General features: G+C 43.0%; 3 protein-coding genes across 3 annotated transcripts; 2 read left to right on the forward strand and 1 right to left on the reverse strand.

Annotated features, from left to right (window-relative positions):
* Positions 1 to 10,730: 10,730 nt before the first annotated feature.
* Positions 10,731 to 13,251, reverse strand: LOC135635809 (protein trichome birefringence-like 28). The gene is made up of 5 exons (XM_065147164.1): positions 12,543 to 13,251; positions 12,278 to 12,449; positions 12,007 to 12,206; positions 11,769 to 11,924; positions 10,731 to 11,213 (listed from the first exon to the last, which is right to left on the reverse strand). The coding sequence occupies exons 1-5, from the start codon at positions 13,208 to 13,210 to the stop codon at positions 10,853 to 10,855; spliced, it is 1,557 nt and encodes a 518-aa protein (XP_065003236.1). The 5' UTR covers positions 13,211 to 13,251; the 3' UTR covers positions 10,731 to 10,852.
* Positions 13,252 to 15,645: 2,394 nt separating this feature from the next.
* Positions 15,646 to 16,677, forward strand: LOC135635343 (LOB domain-containing protein 1-like). Its single transcript, XM_065146359.1, has 2 exons — positions 15,646 to 15,966; positions 16,095 to 16,677. Exons 1-2 carry the CDS (start codon positions 15,679 to 15,681, stop codon positions 16,425 to 16,427), a joined length of 621 nt encoding a protein of 206 aa, XP_065002431.1. The 5' UTR covers positions 15,646 to 15,678; the 3' UTR covers positions 16,428 to 16,677.
* A 1,384-nt stretch (positions 16,678 to 18,061) lies between these two features.
* LOC135636852 (protein CANDIDATE G-PROTEIN COUPLED RECEPTOR 7-like) lies at positions 18,062 to 19,789 on the forward strand. Its single transcript, XM_065148950.1, has one exon. The coding sequence runs from the start codon at positions 18,268 to 18,270 to the stop codon at positions 19,624 to 19,626; it is 1,359 nt and encodes a 452-aa protein (XP_065005022.1). The 5' UTR covers positions 18,062 to 18,267; the 3' UTR covers positions 19,627 to 19,789.
* The last annotated feature ends 1,837 nt before the right edge of the window (positions 19,790 to 21,626 follow it).

The following is a 21,626-nucleotide window of genomic DNA, read 5'->3' on the forward strand; positions in this document are numbered from 1 at the left end:
TATTCATCTAAAGGATTGGATTCAACCACCAATAATAATTCATTATGAAGCTAGCTAATATGTGATTTCGAATAGTTTCTAAATCTTTTTAAAATTTATTAATCAAATAGGATTTAATTCTATGGATTCCGAGCGGTTTAGTTTTTATTTGTTATATTTTAAAAAAATTATCTTAGATTTCTTTTATTATTTAAAGATGTTTGATGTTCTCCTGTTTATTTTTCATTTATCATTTTCTTTGAGATATGTTAACACACGAAGACCGTCAATTGATGAGTCGGTACGATTGATTCTCTATTGAAAGTGTAGTTCTCTTCTGGTGACTCCTTTTGGCTAATGTGAAGAGCAGGCATTGCAGACAAATAAAACTGTAGAAAGAGTCGTTTGGCTAGGAGCTATTGAAAGAGAATAGAAGATATAGATTATGGAAAAAGTTACATTACATTGAAGCTGTTCTCTCCCTATTTATATAGGTTAGGAAGGAGGATTTCCCTCGTAGTAGAGAGATTTCCTCATACAGTTAGGAAAATTATATTTGTTATCATGCCCACGCAAGATGGTGCTCCTATCAAGGATACCAATCTTGGATCGATGCAATGCAAACAATTTACGAGCAAGAGGCTTCGTGAGTGAGTCGGCTAATTGATCAGTCGTATGTACATGAGAAACACGAAGTTAACAGTGAACAACTTGATCTCGCACAAAGTGAAAGTCGATAGCAATATGCTTCATGCAAGAGTAGAACACCAGAGTAGCAGATAGGTAGCTCTGACATTAACATAATATATTGAAGGAGAGGAACTGATGTTAAGTTCCTTGAGCAGATTTGTGACCCAATTGAGTTCTGTAGTGGCAATGGCGAGGACACAGTATTCAGCTTCAGTTATAGACCGCGTGATTATCTTTTGCTTCTTAGAACTCTAATTGATTGGATTAGTGCCAAGGAAAATAATATACCCTGATGTGGATGTTCGATCATCAAAGTTGCCTGCCCAATCGGCATCAGCAAAGGCATGAAGATGAAGTGGAGAGAGTTTACGAAGAAAGAGACCATGATTAAGGGTCCCCTTAAGATATCGCAGGACTTATTTGACCGTAGACTAATGCATAGTAGACGGCCTCTGCATAAACTATGATAATTTGTTGACTGCAAAGGAGATATATGGACGGGTGAGAGCTAAGTATTATAAGAAGCCAACGATTTGTCGGTATTGAGTGGGCTCGATAATAGGACTTCCATCAGATAATTTAAGAGAGCCACTAGTAGAGAGAGGAGTTGTAACCGCATCTGCATCCTGCATATTTATTTTTTATAATAAATCTTGAATGTACTTTCTTTGTGAGAGAAAGAAACCAAAAGAAGTGAATGTAACTTCTACCCCCAAAAAGTAGTTCAAAGGTCCTAGATCTTTAAGCGAGAATCGATCTATCAACTGTTTAATGAACGCTTGGATTATTATGGGATTGTTGCTTGTGACAATGATGTCATCCACATATATTAGAATATATATTGTGTCACTATGATGTTGTCGTAGAAATAACGAGGTATCAGATTTGGAGTTGAGAAAGCCAACTGAAGTCAGAAAAGAGTCAAGTTCTATGTACCAAGCTCTTGGAGCCTAACTAAATCCATAAATAGCTTTTCGCAGTTTATAAACATGTCTTGGGTACTGAGGATCAGTGAAATCAAGAGGTTGTTGCATAAAAATAATTTTAGTTAGAGTCTCCTATAGAAAGGCATTATTAACATCCAATTGTCGTAATTGCTAGCCCTTAGTGGTGGCCAAACTCAGGATAAGTCGGATTATAGTCGGCTTAACAATGAGACTAAATGGCTTAGTGAAATCAACTCTAGGTCTTTGATGAAACCCTTTGGTGATGAGACGTGCCTTATATCGGGCAACAAAGTCATTTGGGTTCCACTTAATTCGAAAGACTCACTTACACCCGATGATATTTTGTGTCTAATGAGAGGGTACTAGATCCCATGTTGAGTTATGGAGGAGGACATTATATTCCTCACACATGGTAGTATGCCAATGCGAAGATTTTTGGGCTTGAGTGAAGGTGGTGGGTTCAACGTTTGTGGATGAGGAATCCACGATAGCATGGAGGTCAAGGACTTGATGTGGTTTGAAAATATTGCTCTTAGAGCGTGTGGTCATAGGATGGTTAGAGACTACGGGATCGTAAGGTTGTATTGTTGGAATAAGTGGTTGAGAGTCATTGACACAGTCTGGGTCAGGTTGAGGTACGTCAGTGTCACTTGACCGAGAAGGAGGTAAAGATAACGGTTGTGTTTCTGAACTAATTACCCCAATATTTGGAGAAGAAAGAAATGGAGTAGGAATGGAGGGAATGGGCAATTGTTGAACTGAAGGAGTGATATAGTGTGGCTCATGAGGGAAGGAACTGGACGATGTCATGGGAGGCTCGTCTGGTTGGATCGGAGGTATATGCTAGTGAGGAATGGTTAATGAAGTAGTCCGCATAGTAGGATTGGTATGAGTTTGGAAAGGAAAGATAAACTCAACAAAAATAACATAATGTGATATAAAGACTTTGTGAGTGTGGAGATTATAGCAGCGGAAAGCATTATATTCAAGAGAGTAACCTATAAAAACTTAAGGATTAAATCGTGATGTTAACTTATGAGAGGCATAGGGACGTAACCATGGATAACATAGACAACTGAATACTCTGAGTTTACGAATGTTTGTGGTTTTATGAAATAGTGTATCAAAGGGGAACTGGTATTGGAGGACTAGCATAGGCATTCTATTAATAAGGTAGACGGTAGTTTGAAAGGTTGTTGTCCAAAAGTTTGAAGGCATGGAGGCCTGATGGAGAAGTGTAAGCCCAGTTTCTACTATATGTCGATGTTTGCGTTCGGCGGAGCCAACAAGTTGAGGAGTATGCAGGGGAGACTTGAGGTGTTGGATACTACAAGCTGAGAGATAGGATGCCAGGGCTTGATATTCACTGTCACCATCAGAGTACATCGTTTTGACTGTAGACTGTAAGTGGTTTTCGACCAACTTTCGAAAAGTGAGAAAGATGGTCGAAACGTCATATTTATGGTGAAGATGATAGAACCATGTATACTTAGTGAAGTAATCTACAAAAATAACATAAAATCTGAATTTATCAAAAGGCATGATTAGGGCAAGACCCCAAACATCTGTATAAATAATTTCAAATGGTTTAAAGGAGAAAATGGAAGATGAGCCAAAGGACTGTCGATGACTTTTATTACTAAGACATGCATCACAATGCCTTATAGAATTATGCGATTTAAAAATAGGAAGAGAGTAACGAGAAAGTAATTTCTACTAAATAAGGGAGGAGAGATGACCAAGACAACGATGCCACACATCAACTGGGGCCGCAACGGAAGAATGAACAGTGGGTTGGGTTATTTATGGAGCTGATGGTCATTTGTAAATGTTACCTCTATTCGAGCCCTAGACTAAGGATACCCCCGGTCTCAAGTCCTTAATAAGAAAGGAATCAAGAAAGAATTCAATAGAAGTATTGTTATATTTGTAAAATTAAGAAATAGAAATGAGGTCGCGTTTAATATGAGAAGCACATAAAACATCATCAAGTGTAAATGTGGTAGTATCAGAAGTAAGCGTTGTGGAACCAGTATGAGTTATAGGAAGTCTTTTACTGTCACCGATGATGATATCTTCATCGCCACCGTAGGTGTTGTGAAGAGACAAATTCTGAAGATCAACGGTAATGTGATGGGAGGCTCCAGAGTCGACAATCCAGTTGGGCTGGCTAGTCATCGGAGTAGTTATGAGATTTGCCTAAGGCCAATGGGATGAAGTAGAGAGGTGAGGTCGAGACCGACAAACTTTAGCGGAGTATCCGATTTTATCGCACAGTTAGCAAACGACCCGTCTTTGGTAGCTTGGTGGGGCTGGATGTCAAGACGGATGATTATTAGAGTTGTCACTTTGCAAGAAGGCATGATTAAGAGGATAAGGGGGGTTTCACATGGGATCCATAGGATCAAGATGTGTATTGGCCAAACCTCTAGAGATGTTCGGAGGGTACCAAGCATCTTTCCTCTTAGACTTGTGATTGACTTGAGCTGTGATAGTCGGTCCGGGCAGCTTATCCTCACGCTTCAAATACGTCTCATAATCAATCAACTTGTCATAGAGGTCTTCAAATGATACTGGTGTGTCACGTGCCCAAATTGCAACCGCCAACTCCTTGTAATCATCTCCGAGACCATTCAGGTATGGACGATGATCTCTTTGTCATATAGGGAATGATCTATCAAAGCCAAATCATCGATGATAATTTGATATTTTGTAGATAATCGATAATAGTACTTCTCTCTTGTTTGGTCACTATTAGCTTGGACATAAGACTGAGCTTGCGAGTACGCGAATGATTCGCCGAGGTTGTTTGCAGTTTACACCATGCTTCGACAGTAGTCCCATATGAGGATATCAATGAAGCGACAGATCCAGCAACTAAAGCATGAATAGCTTAGAGGATGAGACGATCTTGACGCAGCCATAATTTGTGAGCCGGATTTGGTACGGGACTAGGTTCTCCGAGGATGTTGATCATGGCTGGCGGACAATTGAAGGAGACGTTAACATAGCCGAGCAAGTCGTATCCAAATAAGATATTAGAAAATTAAGCCCGCCAAGATGCATAGTTACCACCTTTTGACAATTTGAAAGGAATTAGCATTGTAGTATTGATGGAGATAAGCCTTGGAGGAGAAGTACTATGATACCCGTAACTGGAATATCAGAAAAAGATAATGAAGACATCCCAAATTCTCTTTTTTTATGATTTTTTTGATGATTTTTTTTTTATTGAAGAATGATCTCACGGAAGGGAGAAGGAGGAAGGGTGAGACAGATGAGGGACGAGGCTTGTGAGAAGTTTAATCTTAGCTACTGCAACTTCTGTGGCAGAGGAAGCAAGCTGCTGCAGCAGATGGAAGCAAGCTGTTGTGGCGGATGGAAGCGACTGCGGCTACGGCAGAGAAGTAAGCTACTGCGGCAGATGGAAGCGGCTGCGGCTGCTATGGCAAAGAGGGCTGTTGTGGCAGAGAGGAGGAACTGCGGGCTGCTGCAATAGAGAGGAGAAACTGCAGGTTGTTGCTCGTCCGAGTTCCTTCGTTCCTGGAGGAGGATCGTTGAAGAAGAACTGCAATCGTTTCTGTTACCGCAGGAAGGCAGTGATGGCTGTGCGACAAGGATGATGGCAGCGACACTTCTTGCTCGAGCAAGATGCGGGAATGAGGAGGAGAGGTCGTTGGCCGGGGAGCAGTTGTGAAGTTACGGGGAGCAGATGGCTATGCTTCTGCAAGAAGAGGCAGAGGAAAGGCGGTAGTAAAGAATGCCGCTGGCATAGGGAGGAGAAGAGGGCGCGACGTGGTGGCCCTTGTTCAGCTTCGAAGGAGGCCGACGCAACGATCCTGGAGGACATCCGTGGAAAATGCTACAGTAATAAGAGCTCGACAAAGGAAGATGCTACTGTTGTTGCCGCCTCACCTAATGACGATGCCGGGTGTGGTCATGGTAGGAGCAGTGATAGAGGAGGGAGCGACTAAGATGGAGTCACGATCCACGAGGCAGTAGGAGAAGGAGCCGAGATTCGGTGGAGTCCGACGAGAAGACTAGCCTACTTCGAGATGTTTAGAAGTGGCCTTCATAGCGATGACTCTGATACCATGTTGAAAGAAGACAGTAGATACAGATTATGGAAGAAGTTGTATTGCATTGAAGATGTTCTCTCCCTATTTATACAGGTTAGGAGGGAGGATTTCCCTCAACATAGTAGAGAGATTTCCTCATACTGTTAGGAAAATTTTATTTGCTATCAAGAGCAACTCAGCCTTTGAGCAATGAAGCTTGATTTAAGAACTAGGAAATCTCCTCTGCTAGGTAGCCTTCTGACTGTGCCTCCAGGCTACGTCGATAACCTTACATAATAGGCTTGCGATAGATTATCCCGACTTGACCCCTCCGACACATAAGTTAGAAAAGCAAAACAAGAGAAAGATAATAGTATCAATAGTGAATTAAGAGAGTAAAGAATCTCTTTTGCTTGCTTGCCCAGCTTGGTCCGGGGCTTGATTTTTATACCTAAGCACCGAGTGATCTAAACATGTGTTTATCAATGTCTCCCTTGTTGAATCTCGGATTTTGATGATGAAGTCAATTGTCAATTGTTTGTCTAATCTGTGTATTGAGATAAGTGTGCAGGATTAACTATGATGAAAGTAAGACATGCAGCAGGAGTTGGGCCGGAGTCATGACAATGATCACGTTGGGAGTTCAAGAGCTCGACGGAAGTTCGGACAATCGTCGGAGGTTCTACGGGAACAAATCCGAGAAGTCCAGAAGCTTGCCAAAGGAGCTCGTCGGAACTTGCCAAGTGGATCGTCGCAAGTCCAGGAGTTTGCCGGAAGTCCGCAGGAGGATCACCGAGGGTTTGTCGGATGATCGACGGAAGTTCGCCGGAAACTCGCCGGAAGAAGCGATTGACGCACCGGAGCAAACTGCAGAATATGTCTTAGGAAATAATCATAGTTAGCACATTGATTAAGTTAGAAATGGGAGGTGATCCCATTAGCTTAATCTTGGGGCAATTGGGCCCCTGAAAGAATCAAATTGGGCCGAATGGATTAACCCATTCGTCATCTGTCGAAGATATTGGGATTCGAATGGACCGATTCGAACAAAGACAAGAACGGCTTGAACAACGACAAGATCAAATTCTAGCTGAGCTGCAGCAAATTCATCGACAATTTGACTCTTTATTTAGCCACTTTAACTTTCCACCTCATGAATGAGCTTGTATGAACATAATCATCCGCTGTTATTATAAACTCCTCATGATGGACTTTGTCTTTAATATGATATGTTGTAAACTCCGTATTTACCTTGATCTGTGAGCATATGCAAAGTTACAAACATCTCTTGTTGTTTATCTCAGATTTTACATTGAAACTAAATGTTTTGAAAACCTTGTGCCTTGATAAATATAAAGTAACATACCAATGTAGTTGATAAGTTAGTAATATGACATTGATACGAAACTTCAATTTTTTACAAAACCTCTAAGTGAAGAACAATTTGATTTTATAAGAAGAGAATTAGGAATGTTGATATGTCCGAATACTTAAACTAGTTAAAATTATTTTTCGGACTTTATTGAATGATCAAATCACTTGATTAGTATTACATGCCTTGGTATCACTTCATCAAATAACATGTTGGAAATTATGTCCGAATGCTTGGAAAAGTTTATTTCATTTTCGGATTTGCTTAACAATTTGAATGCTAAAAATCGGATTTTCCTGTACACTCTTATGTAAATTTTTTTTTGGAAAAATGAGTTTCCTCTTTCATGCACAAAGAATTATAACATACAAGGAGAAGAGGTATTCAAAGCATTATACGTGTCATGCCTTCCTTTATGTGCTTGATAACCTACTTATATTGTTCTCCTGGAATCACATCTACCATGCTTTTTGTTGATGACAAAGGGGGAGAAATATATTAATTGATATTTTTGCTATCACTGATGTTGATATGGTTGCTATCACTGATGCTGATATGTTTGCTATCACTGATGTTGATATGGTTGCTATCACTGATGCTGATATTTTTGCTATCACTGATGTTGATATGGTTGCTATCACTGATGCTGATATGTTTGCTATCACTGATGCTATGATTAGGCCATACTTGCATCACCAAGAAATATATGATTGCTATCATTGCTATGATTAGGCTATACTTGCATCACCAAGAAATATATGATTGCTATATGCCCTGTATCAAGATATCAAACAAAAATTTGCATCGTATGAACTGATATCTTACCATGTGATGCAATGCTACACTTGCTAAAATATTCGAAATGTGTATATCATGTAATGATATCAAAATCTTGCTTCACATCTTTACATGTCGATATCTTACAATATGATGAATTGCTACAATTACCATCATTCAAACTTGTTATATTTGAAAATGAATGTCAAGCCTTGACATCATCTTCAAATATATACATCTTGATATGAATCATGATGGGAATATGTCTCTTGAATTTATAAAGGTTTTAAATTCAAGAAGTATGACATATAGACAGGGGGAGTTAAGGTTAACTCCATTATCAATTGATTGTCATCATAAAAAAGAGGGAGATTGTTGAATATCAGATTTTGATGATGAAGTCAATTGTCAATTGTTTGTCTAATTTGTGTGTTGAGATAAGTGTGCAGGATTAACTACGATGAAAGTAAGACATGCAGCAGGAGTTGGGCTGGAGTCATGACAATGATCACGTTGGGAGTTCAAGAGCTCGACGGAAGTTCGGACAGTCGTCGGAGGTTCTGCGGGAACAAATCCGAGAAGTCCAGAAGCTTACCAAAGGAGCTCGTCGGAACTTGCCAAGTGGATCGTCGCAAGTCCAGGAGTTTGCCGGAAGTCCACAGGAGGATCACCGAGGGTTCGTCGGATGATCGACGGAAGTTCGCCGGAAACTCGCCGGAAGAAGCGATTGACGCACCGGAGCAAGCTGCAGAATATGTCTTAGGAAATAATCGTAGTTAGCTCATTGATTAAGTTAGAAATGGGAGGTGATCCCATTAGCTTAATCTTGGGGCAATTGGGCCCCTGAAAGAATCAAATTGGGCCGAATGGATTAACCCATTCGGACCCTGATTGCTGTGGGAGGTGCATCCGCCCAAGCCAGGAGGTAGCACCGCCCAGGCTATGTCTCCCAGCGAGACTGGGCGGTGCAACCGCCCCAGCCAAGAGGTGGCACCGCCCCGGGCTCACTCTCCGAGCGAGACTGGGCAGTGCAACCTCTTTTGTCAAGAGGTAGCACCGCCAGAGCTCAAGTTTCGAGCTCTGCCAGGAGGTGCAACCTCCCCAGTCAGGCGGTGCAACCGCCCCTGACAGAGGTGGCACCGCTCAGAGGCTCAGTATTTGAGCTCTGCCAGGCGATGCAACCGCCCCAGTCAGGAGGTGCAACCGCTTGATCCTGGAATTCCGGGAATTGACAGATTTGAGCTCCAAATTTGAACTGGGTTGGGGCCTATAAATACCCCACCCATTCAGCATTGATAGCACAGAACACACTCGAAATCTTGCTGTCTTTCTGTGGTTCTTAGAGCTCAAAACTGCTAGTTCTCCTCTTTTTGTTCTTCAAAGTTTGAGTTGTAAAGAGAGGAGAGAAAACTTCTGTAAGGGTTGTCTCCTAAGCCCGTCAAAAGGAGTGAATCTGTAAGAAGGTGGTTGGCCTTCGCCTATTAAAGGAAGGCCTCTAGTTGACGTCGGTGACCTCATCGGTGGAGGAAGCCAAAAGTGGAGTAGGTCAAGATTGACCGAACCACTCTAAATCCCGGTTTACATTTCCTTTGAGCATTTTACCTTCACTGCAAACTTCTCAATAGCTACTGCCCTCTGCGATTTTACGAATAAGTTTCAACGTTTAGACGTAAATCTGCGTTTAGACGTAAATCTGCGTTTTGACGTAAATCTACGTTTAGACGTAAATCTGCTTTTTCGTATGATCATCATATTGCAGATTGCATTTAAGTTTTGAGCTTTACCAATACTGCACACTGCCTTTATACTCCTGCTTAAACTACGTCTTATATAATCAAGTGAGTTACGAATCAGCATTTAGACGTAAATCAGTTTCTTCGTACGAACGTCGAATTTCAGTTTGTGCCGATATTCTGATTTTCATCATAGCTGCAAACTGCCTGCTTAGTTTGACTTTAACCTTGATTAGTATCAACTTTCATACAGAAATTATTTTTATCGTTCGAACGCAACTTTCGATTTTAATCGCAGAAAGTTTTCCACTGCACTAATTCACCCCCCCCTCTTAGTGCTCTCGATCCTAACATCCCTTACCATGTATGGCAGAGGCATTAATAAGGGCGACTTGCTGGCGTGTGTCCCCTAGTGCCTAAAATGAACTGTTGGAGGGATGCTTTTAGGTTGACTTATTTAGCGTTTTGGGTTAAGTAAAGAGTAGTCCCTTCATCGATCGTCGAGAAGAGAAGGCTAACGAAGACTGACCATGCCATCAATTATTAATGCAAAGATATGATTTTTGCTTATATATCAATCGGGAGTGGGTCATATGAGTCTATTTTTTAAAGTCGAGGCAAGCAGTGTGACCCTTGGTCCCCGTGCTTTGGTTTTATGCGGTCAGTCTTTTAACCGACGTGGTAAGGGAGAGATGGTGGTGCTTGCGATTGTCCCTATCAAGATATTTTTTAGTTTGTTATGCTTACACTTTGTGACATTGTTTATCCATATATTTCATGTCCTAGAATTTTAAATTAATTATTTTCCGCTTAGAACTTTTTAAGTGTGTTAGTTCACATCTTAAAACTCCAACCGGGGTGCGAGCCTACAATATTGATAAGGTGGAAGGAATGTTGAAAAGTAATTTATAGGATGTCAACTTGAGATAGTTTCTCTTGACGTGGTCCATGTTTTATTAACTCATAAGTAATAAAATGGTCCATGTTTTCTTGCAGTCGTATTCACCAAACCATAATTCCTATACCTAATGGTAGTCAGCACTATGTTGTATATATCATACTTGCGTTCATCAAACTTGATAACGTGAAATTTACTCGCTCGCTCCTCCACCCGACAAGGAAATATACTATCCACTTTAGCAGGGTAAATCTCCTGCAAATGCTCCGGCTGCCATCCCGCAAAGAATTGGATCACCGTGTTAAATCTCTGGATAAAGAAAATGAGAGAGAGAGAGAGAGAGAGAATCAAAGATCGTTTGGCGCCGGCAGCGGATGGGAGGGACCGGGAAGCCGCCGTCAATGCGTCCGGGAGCCGGCGGAGAGGATGTTGGCAAGGAGGATTTGGTTCCATACGTCGGGCAGGCCCGGCAAGCACCAGTGGATGCAGTCGGCGTAGGCCGCCGGGTTGGCCTTCTGCTCCGCCGTCATCACCGCCCCCTGACGCGTCGTGTGCACCGACGTGTGGGCGTCCTTGCGCAACTCCGACATGGCCGTGATGTCGACGAAGGTGACCGGCACCCGCGACGTTGATTCCGCCGCCTTCTTGGCTTGACGGAACATGCTCATGTCGGTACCCAAGGATACTCCGGTCATGTTCGTCAGTGGTAGCGTCTCCTTTGCGCATTTGATTCCGTCAGCGTTGCCCCAATCCGAGCTCCTGTTATGTACGAGATGGTAGTAGTCAACAGCTCCATACATATATGCTAATATATTACAAATCCACGCATTATGCACATGTGGGGAGGAAAGACTCATACCAAAAGTATAATTAAAAACAATAAAAATAATACATTATTTAATATGATCACATGAGGCAGGGAGACAAGTTTCAAGAGTTGGCAAATGGCTTAGTACGACAGATACCGGAGACAGCTGGGGGTAGCCTCTGCAAGTTGTTTGCGGGATGCTTGTAGTGGGCTGTGAGTTTGGAACGACTCATTGAACAGCTTGTGCGAGGACAAATTAAGACGTCGGATCCACCAAATGATATAAATAACTAGTTGCTAACTTGCTAGCCAGCAGTTTAACCCCGACGAATCTAAGGTGGGAGGGTGAGATCCACGTGTTACATGTTTTTTTTTTGTGGTTTTGTCAGATTACTCGATGCCCGATTCTAACGAGGAACATTGAACTATTGGCGTGGTTGCAGCACTTACAAATTACATCTCAGTTCTTCCGAGCTTCGAGAGGTGAGGACAAAAATGCAACTCACCTCGAATGAAGAGGAGACATGCTCATGAAGAACACTAACGTGCGCTTTGGATCTACGTTCTCGTCCAGCCATTTTGACCAAGTCCTCAGAACTCTCTCGTATGCTTGCGGCCTCGAAATCTCCTCATACTCTGTCCAATCTCTTGCCGAGGGTCTCCTGCTACCACAAAAACTCCATTACTGGTCCTACGGTAATCCAGCATCAACGAAACTCCCTTGTCACAGAAATTACTACTCACGAGACTTTGATTTTCTCTGTGTTCATCCACCAAATGTAGGTGTTGAAGACCAGGTAGTCCACCTCCTTCCACTGCACCGCGTGCTTCTCTATCGAATCCGCCTTGATAATCCGGTCCACAATGCTGTGAATGCGCGGATCGTCGGAGTTCGACTCCACCAGGAATGGCGCCCAGTAGAACTCGACCGTAGCGTTGTACTCCTGCAAGAAATTTGAGATCGGAACATTTGTGCCACTGCTATGCACACATATATATCTCCATGCTCCGGTACCTCTGCAATGAAGATGATACGTGAGTCGTCCCTTTTACGACCATTCTTGCCCGGTGGAGCGGCCGACTGCATCATGCACACCATGGACTCCCACTGGTTCCGATTCAGGGAGTCTCCGACGAACATTAGTCGCTTACCTCGCAGCCTCTCCAGCGGTAACCTCGCGTCAAACCTTGAACACAGATTCCAAACTTAGTTCATGAGCAACTGGGTAGAAGACCTGCGCGACGTTTGGATCATCAGTTGAACGGAAGGTACTACGCACTTGGGCAAGGTGCAGTCCTTAGGCTGCCACCTCCACTTCTGGTACATGTCTTCCTTCCGGCCGTTCTTCAAGCAGGCCACCTGTGCCGAGAGGAACTCGCACTGGTCCTCGCGGTAGAGCGGGTAGTTCACGTCGTCGTAGACCCAGTCGCCACGCGAGAGATCGCATGTATCCGGCACCGTAACAATCGGCTCATCTCCGATGATGAACGGCGGTGTGATGCCATGGCCGGCTTCCCTGGCCACCGTCACGTTAGTGACAGAGGTAGCTGCGTTGTCCACGGTGATGGGCAATTCTTGGACTTTTGGGGCCTTAGATCCGTCCTTACCCTCCTCCTGCTCTTGCTGCTGCTGCTGATTCGTTGTCTTAGTCTTGGGCAGGTTGGATTGGGAGTATTTGTGGGTAGCAGGTTGGCCTTGGTGTTCCACGACAGAGCTGGAGATCAAGATCTCAACAGGGGAAGCCTCGTCCGTCTTGCGTGGAAAGAGGGAGTGTCGGGCGAGGGACTCGATGTCCTCAACGTACATGAGAAAGGCAAAGACGACGATGGTTAGGACGACGACGAGGACCGGGAGGTTGCCGCGTTTCCTGACGTAGGATCCGACATGCTTCACGACCGGCGGTGGGTCCGACGCACCGAACGCAGGCTTCCGGCGGAGGGAATGCATGATGGTGGATGCTGTGGCTGTGGTTGTCTATGGCTTGATGAAGAGGAATCGGGCTATTTAACTGATAAGAAGAGGCGATTTGTTTACAGGATTATTGTGGCCGTGGTTGCCTGTGGTTATGTGCCTAATTATCTGTTTCTCTGTCACGGAGCTTGTCGTCTTCATATTAATTTTATGCAGACCGGAGATGGAAGTAACATGTTTTCCTGGATCCGTGCGACAGAGAACAGTAACGGGAGGTCAATTATATGTCGACATGAAGAGAGCAAGACCGCAGGTATCGTTTATATGGTAATAAGAATGCCGGAAAAAGGTACCTTGGAAGTGTCGAACAGTAACTCGGTGTTGTGTATCTTTTTTTCTCTTCTCCTTTCCTGTTTGCATGCAGAGGTGCATGAGGTGTAATTTCTTTTTTCGTAGTGAAGATTCGTAAGAGGTGATACGCTGCTCTGAAGTTTAAGAGAAGAGAGTGCAAGTTTTACGTTCTGGAAATTTTGATTTGCTTCGTAAGGAAGCCGATGGAAAGAAGAGGATAATATTATGGTAGATGCAATGTTGTAGACGTGAACTCCCGTTGCTCTAGATTTTGGGAATGTTGGAACGTAACATCAATTGTATAGTCGGAGATGAGATGGTTCACGAGTCTTTTGTTCGTTTAGGACGACGGTGGAATACTCCCATCGCTAGATCTCGTCGCGTTTCGATCGAATTCTTGTTTCATGGCTCTTGCTTTCTCAGGGACCGCAACAAGGTGTCTCTTCCTGGGTGGAGCCTTGCCTTTCCGTTGCTCTCCTCCTCGTAGTTCTCTGCCGAGCAATTTGGTGGATAGAGCATTGGATCGATGACTCGAGTTGACATATCATAAATTCAATCACACTCGAGGAAGAAGAGGAAAGAAATCGAAAGAAATTAAGAACAAGACGATTTTGTCAATCCATAATGACTCACAGCCATAAGAAACAAGAAGAAATAGATAAGCTAGATGATGGGATACATGTTCCAAGAATTTTACTGAATACACTCACGATATCAAGAATGGAATAATAAACGGATTCACTAAATAGTCTTAGTCAAACCAAGATTCATGATAGTTTTATTTGAATGAATTGGCATGCAAATAGAGAGAGAGAGAGAGAGAGAGAGTATTACTTCTTAAAAATTTCTTATCATCATGGTAGACTAAACATACGATCTGTTTGGTACAAAGTACATAAACATGCATAGTCCTATTGCACTGATGCTATTATATATAGTCGATTACACTAATGCTATTACTTGTCAATTTAAGCCCATGGCAGGCTTTCAGCCCAAGATTCATTCGAGAGTTCATTATTTGGGTCTCAACCCCTATCATCACATCAGGTTTGATGATGATTGACTAAGTCTATACTCCAAAATTACTTGGACTTTTGGTAAGATATAAATGGCCTCCAGTTGGTAAATCCACTCTACTTTGTTTTCTCCTCCATCCGACAATATGCGTGGAAGGGAGCTAATCACAGCAAAGAGGTTAACATTGCATGTCGGCACGCAGACAGATGGAGTGCGAGCACATGTAGTATCGTCTGTAAAGAACACAGCGTCGCCCGTGAGTGGGAAACTACTGATGTCGGAGAAGAAAGTGAACCTAAAATGCCGCGTGGGCCGTTCCTTCCTGGGAAAGGAGGACTCCGTGGTACCATCCATCCATCATCATGCGGATTACCAAAACACGCGACAGATCACTGAATCGCCAAGGAATCCTCAGTTTGTGTCGAAACACATATATCTTATCGCCCGCGTCTCGTAGTTTCCGCAGAACGGATTATGTGAAATCATCCAGAATAAGATCCTACGATCGATGCAAGTCAAATGGCATGGCGATAAGAAGTTTGGGGGGATGGGTAGGTCCACACGGCGACAAGAAGAAGAAGAAGAAGAAGAAGCCTGTTTTCTCGTATGTGCATGCGAAAATAAACGGTTGCTTTCCTGTGCCAAACAACGAGCCGCCTCTTCACCTACATTTTGACGAAACCCTGTGCGTTTAGGTCGGCGGTCACTTCCCTCTGACAGGGACTAGGAAACGCCTCAGCCCTCCGCCGTCGTAAAACCGTATGCTTTATTTATTAATGCAAATAGAGCTCGATGCTTATTGTTCTAACAAACAAATTTTAATTAATCAAAGCATTCTTCCCTCCCTTTCTATGACCGGTGACATATTAATGTCAAAACTAGTAGGTACATCAGCTGACTCCTTGGCACCAGAAATGTCTAACCCAATCAGCAGGGGATTCTTCCAGCATTAAGAGTACGAGTAGAAATTGCATGGGTCAATTAGTGACCATATTTTAAAGATCGATACACTCACTCCATCTGAAAACTTCAGAAAAGAAAATATTTTTCATGTGGGAGGCCACTAAATTAAGGTCATCTTTCTCACTAAATTACTTGGATTAGCCTGTCTTCTCGTTCCCGTCTCTGTCCTTTATATGTTCTCACTGGTTCATGACGCTCTCACCATTCTCTTTCTCTTATCCATGGACGCGAGTAACACCTTCTGCCGTTCGACTTCCTCTCCTTTCCCGTCTACCTCCCCTCTGCCCAAACCGCCGATCCATCCTCCCGTCGTCCACAGCCCTTGTGCAGCTTGCAAGATCCTCCGCCGGCGATGCTCCGGTGGCTGCGTGCTCGCGCCTTATTTTCCTCCCACCGAACCTCTCGAGTTCACCACCGCACATCGAGTGTTCGGCGCCAGCAACATCATCAAATTCTTGCAAGTAATTAATCCTCTTCGTTAGCTTTTCGTGCATTCCGCCTCTTGAGCTAGATACCATGTCCAACTCTAGCCGTAAACGCCCATTCCAATCCGGTTAATGATTCGATCGATGGTATCATGACACTACAGGAGCTTCCGGAGATCCAGAGAGCAGATGCTGCGAGCAGCCTGGTGTACGAGGCCAACGCGCGCGCCAGGGATCCCGTGTACGGGAGCGCTGGAATCATCTACCAGCTCCAGAGACAAGCGGAGGGGCTGCAGTCCCAACTGGCACGGGTGCGGGCCGAGCTGGTGGCCATGCAGGCACAGCATGAAAACCTCATATCCATCCTCTCCGTGAAACCGTGGCCATTTCCCGCTGGCTTCGAGGAACACTACAGTCCTTACATGTATCGTGGTGGTTTTTCTTCCTTAGACGATTACAGCCAGGCCTCCATGTGGGAGGAATCCCTGTGGGCATGAAGGGCGGGGGAGGCCTTGTAATTTCCTTGCTGCTTCTGCGTAGACTTTGGTGTGATTCCTTTCTCCAAGGAAGAAGAATTCCGTCCTTTCTCGAAAGACGACTCTGGTGTCTCATCTTGGTCTTTGACTTTCTTCTGTACCTTTCATGCCGGCAAGGGGATGATAAAATTCATCTCGTCTCTTCTTCTCGAAAAGAGTACGCGGTGATTGTGTGAATTAATCACGGTTGGATCTCTAAAACATTTTGTGAAAAATGCAGATGACGAGACCAACTTCGGTTCATTGCTGCCCACTCCATTGAAAATTTAAAAGTATGCATGTCCGACAAACTCCATACTATCTTACTATTCCTATCCAACGAATCTTCGCTGATGGTTAGGATAATCTTTATCTTAGTATTCTTGAAAAAAAAATTTAGTGTATAAGATGAGGAAAGTAATTTTAAGATGATAATTTTATAAATATTTCAACTCTTCCTGCAGATTTATTTATAGTGGATATCAGACTATTCTTAGATTTTTTCAGAAATATTATTATTGAATGCTTTGAGAATTTTCCTTGATGATGGGGATCTTAACGGTTTAACTGTGACCATTACTTCACTAATTTTACTATCGGAAGGGTTGGGTCGAAAATATCCCCCAACGCTGATCGCTTGTGCAAGGACTTTGGTGGGAGCATAGGCATACCTCGTAACAACACTTATCCTGCTCCAAGTGAACAGGAAGTATCTTGGGTCAATGCTAACTAAATCCTCTTCCTACTCTTCCACCATCCCCACATACCCTCTCGAAGACCTTCAGAATGATTTTATGCCTTCGGGATTAGATCAAACCGGAATATCCCCATCGATCGACGACATCCACACGTTAACACTTTCCTTATCTTTTATGATAAAAAAAAGTAATCATAAGTTTTCTTCTTGTTATTTATGACAAAAAAAGAATCATAAATTTCATTCTCATCATTTATAACGAGAAAACAATCGTAAACTTCATTCGTTGTTTATGATCTCATCTTTTTAGGAAGATGGAAAACTTCTTTTGACTATTTGCATATATGAATTATTAATTTGAACTTCTTTTGACTATTCGGATCTATGAATTATTAATTTGAACTTTGGAAGGATGAAGTTAGAAATATTTTTTTCGATCTCCATCTTTATATAGGTAACACATAAGAAACTCAACGTTTTCAGCTTAAATAATCCTACGCTTATAACGTTGGATTGATTAAAACGTTAATAATATTATTTTCTAACACCACTTAGACAAGTAGATGGCTTTTCTATGACTTCAAACCTCGTGAGAAATGGCAAAGAGCCTTCTCTCGATTTTTAGTGTTTAAGAAATGGCAAATGCCGTGGAATAGCACATAAAAAGCTGCTATTCCAACCCACGACCGTGACTTCAATAACACACCCCGAGGGATTCTGACCATTGCTTGAGATATTGACGGCTGTGATCGTCTGCCCCCCAGACCCCGTAGAAAACCAGTTATGGTCAACGCCAAACCTCCATTTCTAGTGTAATTTATCCTCAAATATCTCTCCTTTATACCGCCCCTGCAGCGTTTGTTTTGTTCACCGACAGACCCACAAACCATCATCACGGATCCGACGTCGGTTTCTTTCTCTAAATTGTTCCTCTGTCACAACATACCTCACAAAGACCCCTCAACTCCGTCTTCCACCTAGCCCAGAGACTCCCACCACCACCATCTTGACCACCCGCGCCGGAGCCATCGTTCACCATCCCCTGATCAGTCGCCGCCTCCTCCTCCATCGTCCGCGCGATCCACAGCCGTCGACTCCCCGTCGGAACGTATAATTTTTGTTGCCATGGCCGGATCCCTCCGTCTTCCTTTTTTCCGGTTCCACTTCCTCCTCCTCCTCCTTGCTTTGATCTATCCTTCAAAGGCGGAGATCAAGACCCTAGATATTTCCAGCGACTCCCGCCAGATCATCCTCTTCGAGAAGTTCGGGTTCAACCAGCGCGGCACCGTCTCAATTTCTCTCTCGGGCGTCTCCTCTTCCTCATCCTCCGCGGCCGCCCCTACAGTCGACCCTTCCCTCCTTGGATTCTTCCTCATCTCCGATGAGAGCATCATCCAGGCCGCCTACTACTCGCAGCAGAACGCTAACCCTAGCTCGTACCCCGACTGTGTCCTCATGAGCCCATACGTCCACGTCCTCTTCAACTTCAGAGATCTCTCCCCTCCGCTGCCCGCCGGCGCCTATAACCACTCTTTCAATGTCACCCAGCCAGATGAGTACAGCCTCTACTTCGCAAATTGCGCCTCTGATGCCGCCGCAGTCTCCATGTCGGTCCGCACCGAGATGTACAACGCCCGCTCTGACGGCTCGCCCGACTACCTTTCCGTGGGCCAGTCCCCCGTGCCCTCTCTCTACACCTTTTTCGCGGTCGCCTATGCCGTCTTCCTCGGCGTGTGGATCTACCTCACCCTGTTCCAGGACCGGCTCTCCGCACACCGGATCCACCATCTGATGTCCGGGCTTCTGCTCACCAAGGCCCTCTACCTCGTCTTCGCCGCCGAAGACCAGCACTACATCCGGAAGACCGGCACCCCGCACGGGTGGGACGTCCCCTTCTACCTCTTCCAGTTCCTGAAAGGCGTTCTCCTGTTCACTGTTATCGTCCTCATTGGCACCGGGTGGTCCTTCCTCAAGCCCTTCCTCCAAGAGCGTGAGAAGAAGGTGCTGATGATCGTGATCCCGCTCCAGATAATAGCTAACATTGCTTCCGTCGTGATCGGCGAGACTGGGCCATTCATTAAGGACTGGGTCACATGGAATCAGGTGTTCCTCCTCATCGACATCATCTGCTGCTGCGCCGTCCTGTTTCCGATCATCTGGTCCATCAGATCTCTGCGGGAGACATCGAAGACCGATGGGAAGGCTGCGAGGAACCTCAAGAAGCTCACACTTTTCCGACAGTTTTACATCATTGTGATTGGATATCTGTACTTCACGAGGATTGTTGTGTATGCATTGAAGACAATAGCATCGTACAAGTACCGCTGGGTGAGTGTGGCAGCTGAGGAAACTGTGAGCCTTTTGTTCTATATATTCATGTTCAATATGTTTCGGCCGGCAGAGAGGAACCAGTACTTTGTGCTCGATGATGAAGAAGAAGAAGCTGCAGAATTGGCACTTCGTGAGGAAGAGTTTGAGCTTTGATGGACATTGAGAAGGAGGTGAACTTATGTGGGAACTTCCTGGTGCGATCTTCACAGTGATTTCATATTCTTGCTATAGGATTAAAAAAAGGTTATAATGTATTGTACTCTATTTTGGTTTGATTGGCACTTTGATAATCTCTGAACGCTCTCTTTTGCTTTGACTTGATCTGTCATGGAGCTTAAGTTTAAAGTCTTCTATGTTTGAGGCTTTATAGTATGCATTGCATGGACAAATCAAGAATATTTAGATGGAATTTTAAATTTCTAATCGCATGTGTGTTCTTTTCTCTCATATATTTATTTCTTTAAATAGAAATATTTAGAGGAACAATATAAAATAACTCTTGTTTATTAAGATAGTCTATATTGTAGTGCTTGGCTAATTTACTTGACGAGGGCTATGGGATAGATTGATTAAGGTAAGTGAACTGTAAGAATATAGAGTTTGTTGATGCAGAGGGTAGGAGTTCTTATGACACATCTTAGTCTTTGGACAATTTAGATCACTTTAAAAGATTCAGATTCCTAATTTAGATCTCTTTTCTATTGAATCTAAGGTGCAAGGATCCATCTTGGTCTTCTGACATGGGGCTTAGTTGCTCCCTCTCTTTTGAATATTATACACATGATTATGTTTTGATGCTTTGGAATAAAAGTGGTTGTTAAAGATTTGTTGAAGCCCACAATATCTCTTTCAATGGTTACTCTTTTCTTATGCATCATGGATAATCTGTTTAGTACTGATGGGGATTGTGGTGAAGGAGGATGGTAAAATCCTTACAGGAGAATTGATGGGTGAAAATTTGAGCTCAAACAATGATATGACTAGAATAAGATTATTGAAACTCTTCTGTGTACTTGCTTTTCCGTTTATTAATGTCTTTCATACTGAAGTTCAATTGACGTTTTTTTCTGTTGATTCATTGGCATAATGGTTTGTTGATTTTGCAATCTTTTTTCTTTATATCCTAAATATATATGTAGTGATCCTTATTGTCCACAGAGCATGTGTATATAACCGAACAAGAAAATTTTTGTTCTTTAACCTTTGCTACGAGGGAACTTTTAAAATTCTTTACTAGAGGGAAATTTCCAAGCTACGGGACCAAGATTAGCCAAACTTTTTGTTGAACAAGTGATTGTCAAAAAAAAAAAAAAAAAGGAAATGAGATTGTGGAACGCAATTTATTTATATATTTGTTGGTCTCTTCTGATGCATAGAAGTTTTGGTATGCTTTTCCTTCTCTTTGTTGTGAATCTGTTGATAAATTTTCATTTTTTATCGTGAACAACTCTCTTCAAAGCTTACCAGAATGTCCTCAGAGAAAAAAATGCAAAGGTTATGAACTAACTAGTAGACACTGAGAGAAGAAGGCATAAAAGTCCATGAATTGTAAGTGCACTTGATAGTAATGTCATCCTTCTAATTCCATATTCTTCTTCTTTTTCAGTACTAAATGTTGCGGAACCAAGCAGAAGACATTAACAAAGCATAGTAGGATAACAATTACTGTTGGTCAACAAAGTTGTACTTCATTTAAATTCATCGAAGATAAGTCCGATGATCTTCGTTCGATACTAATCTATTGGTTCGCTTTCAGATTCTAAGTATGCTTTTTTCGGCATTCTTAGGTGTGTTTTTTATTTTCTAATTTTTTGTTGAAGAATTGATTTAAAAATTCTTAGAAGTTAGGCCTTCAATCTACCAGCTAGCTTGACACATTTTGTGGGGAAAACCCTTTTTGCCTTAATCTTCTTATTTTCTCACCAGAAATTTGGGTACTTTATATTAGAGAGTTGTGTTGGACACAGATTCAAATATGAAACTTTTATGGTACTCTCTTGATGTAGTCTGTAGTCTTGTATTTTGTGTTGTTACCTATATCAATGGGGCAAAGTGTCAGCAGACTCTTAAATTATTTCCTTCTATTAAAGTCCACATTAGCTCCTTGTGCTTAATGGATGTGCAGACACTTTATATTTCAGCGGATAAGGTAA

Source organism: Musa acuminata, chromosome BXJ3-4 (genome assembly GCF_036884655.1).
Source record: "Musa acuminata AAA Group cultivar baxijiao chromosome BXJ3-4, Cavendish_Baxijiao_AAA, whole genome shotgun sequence".
NCBI classification, from domain to species: Eukaryota; Viridiplantae; Streptophyta; class Magnoliopsida; order Zingiberales; family Musaceae; genus Musa; species Musa acuminata.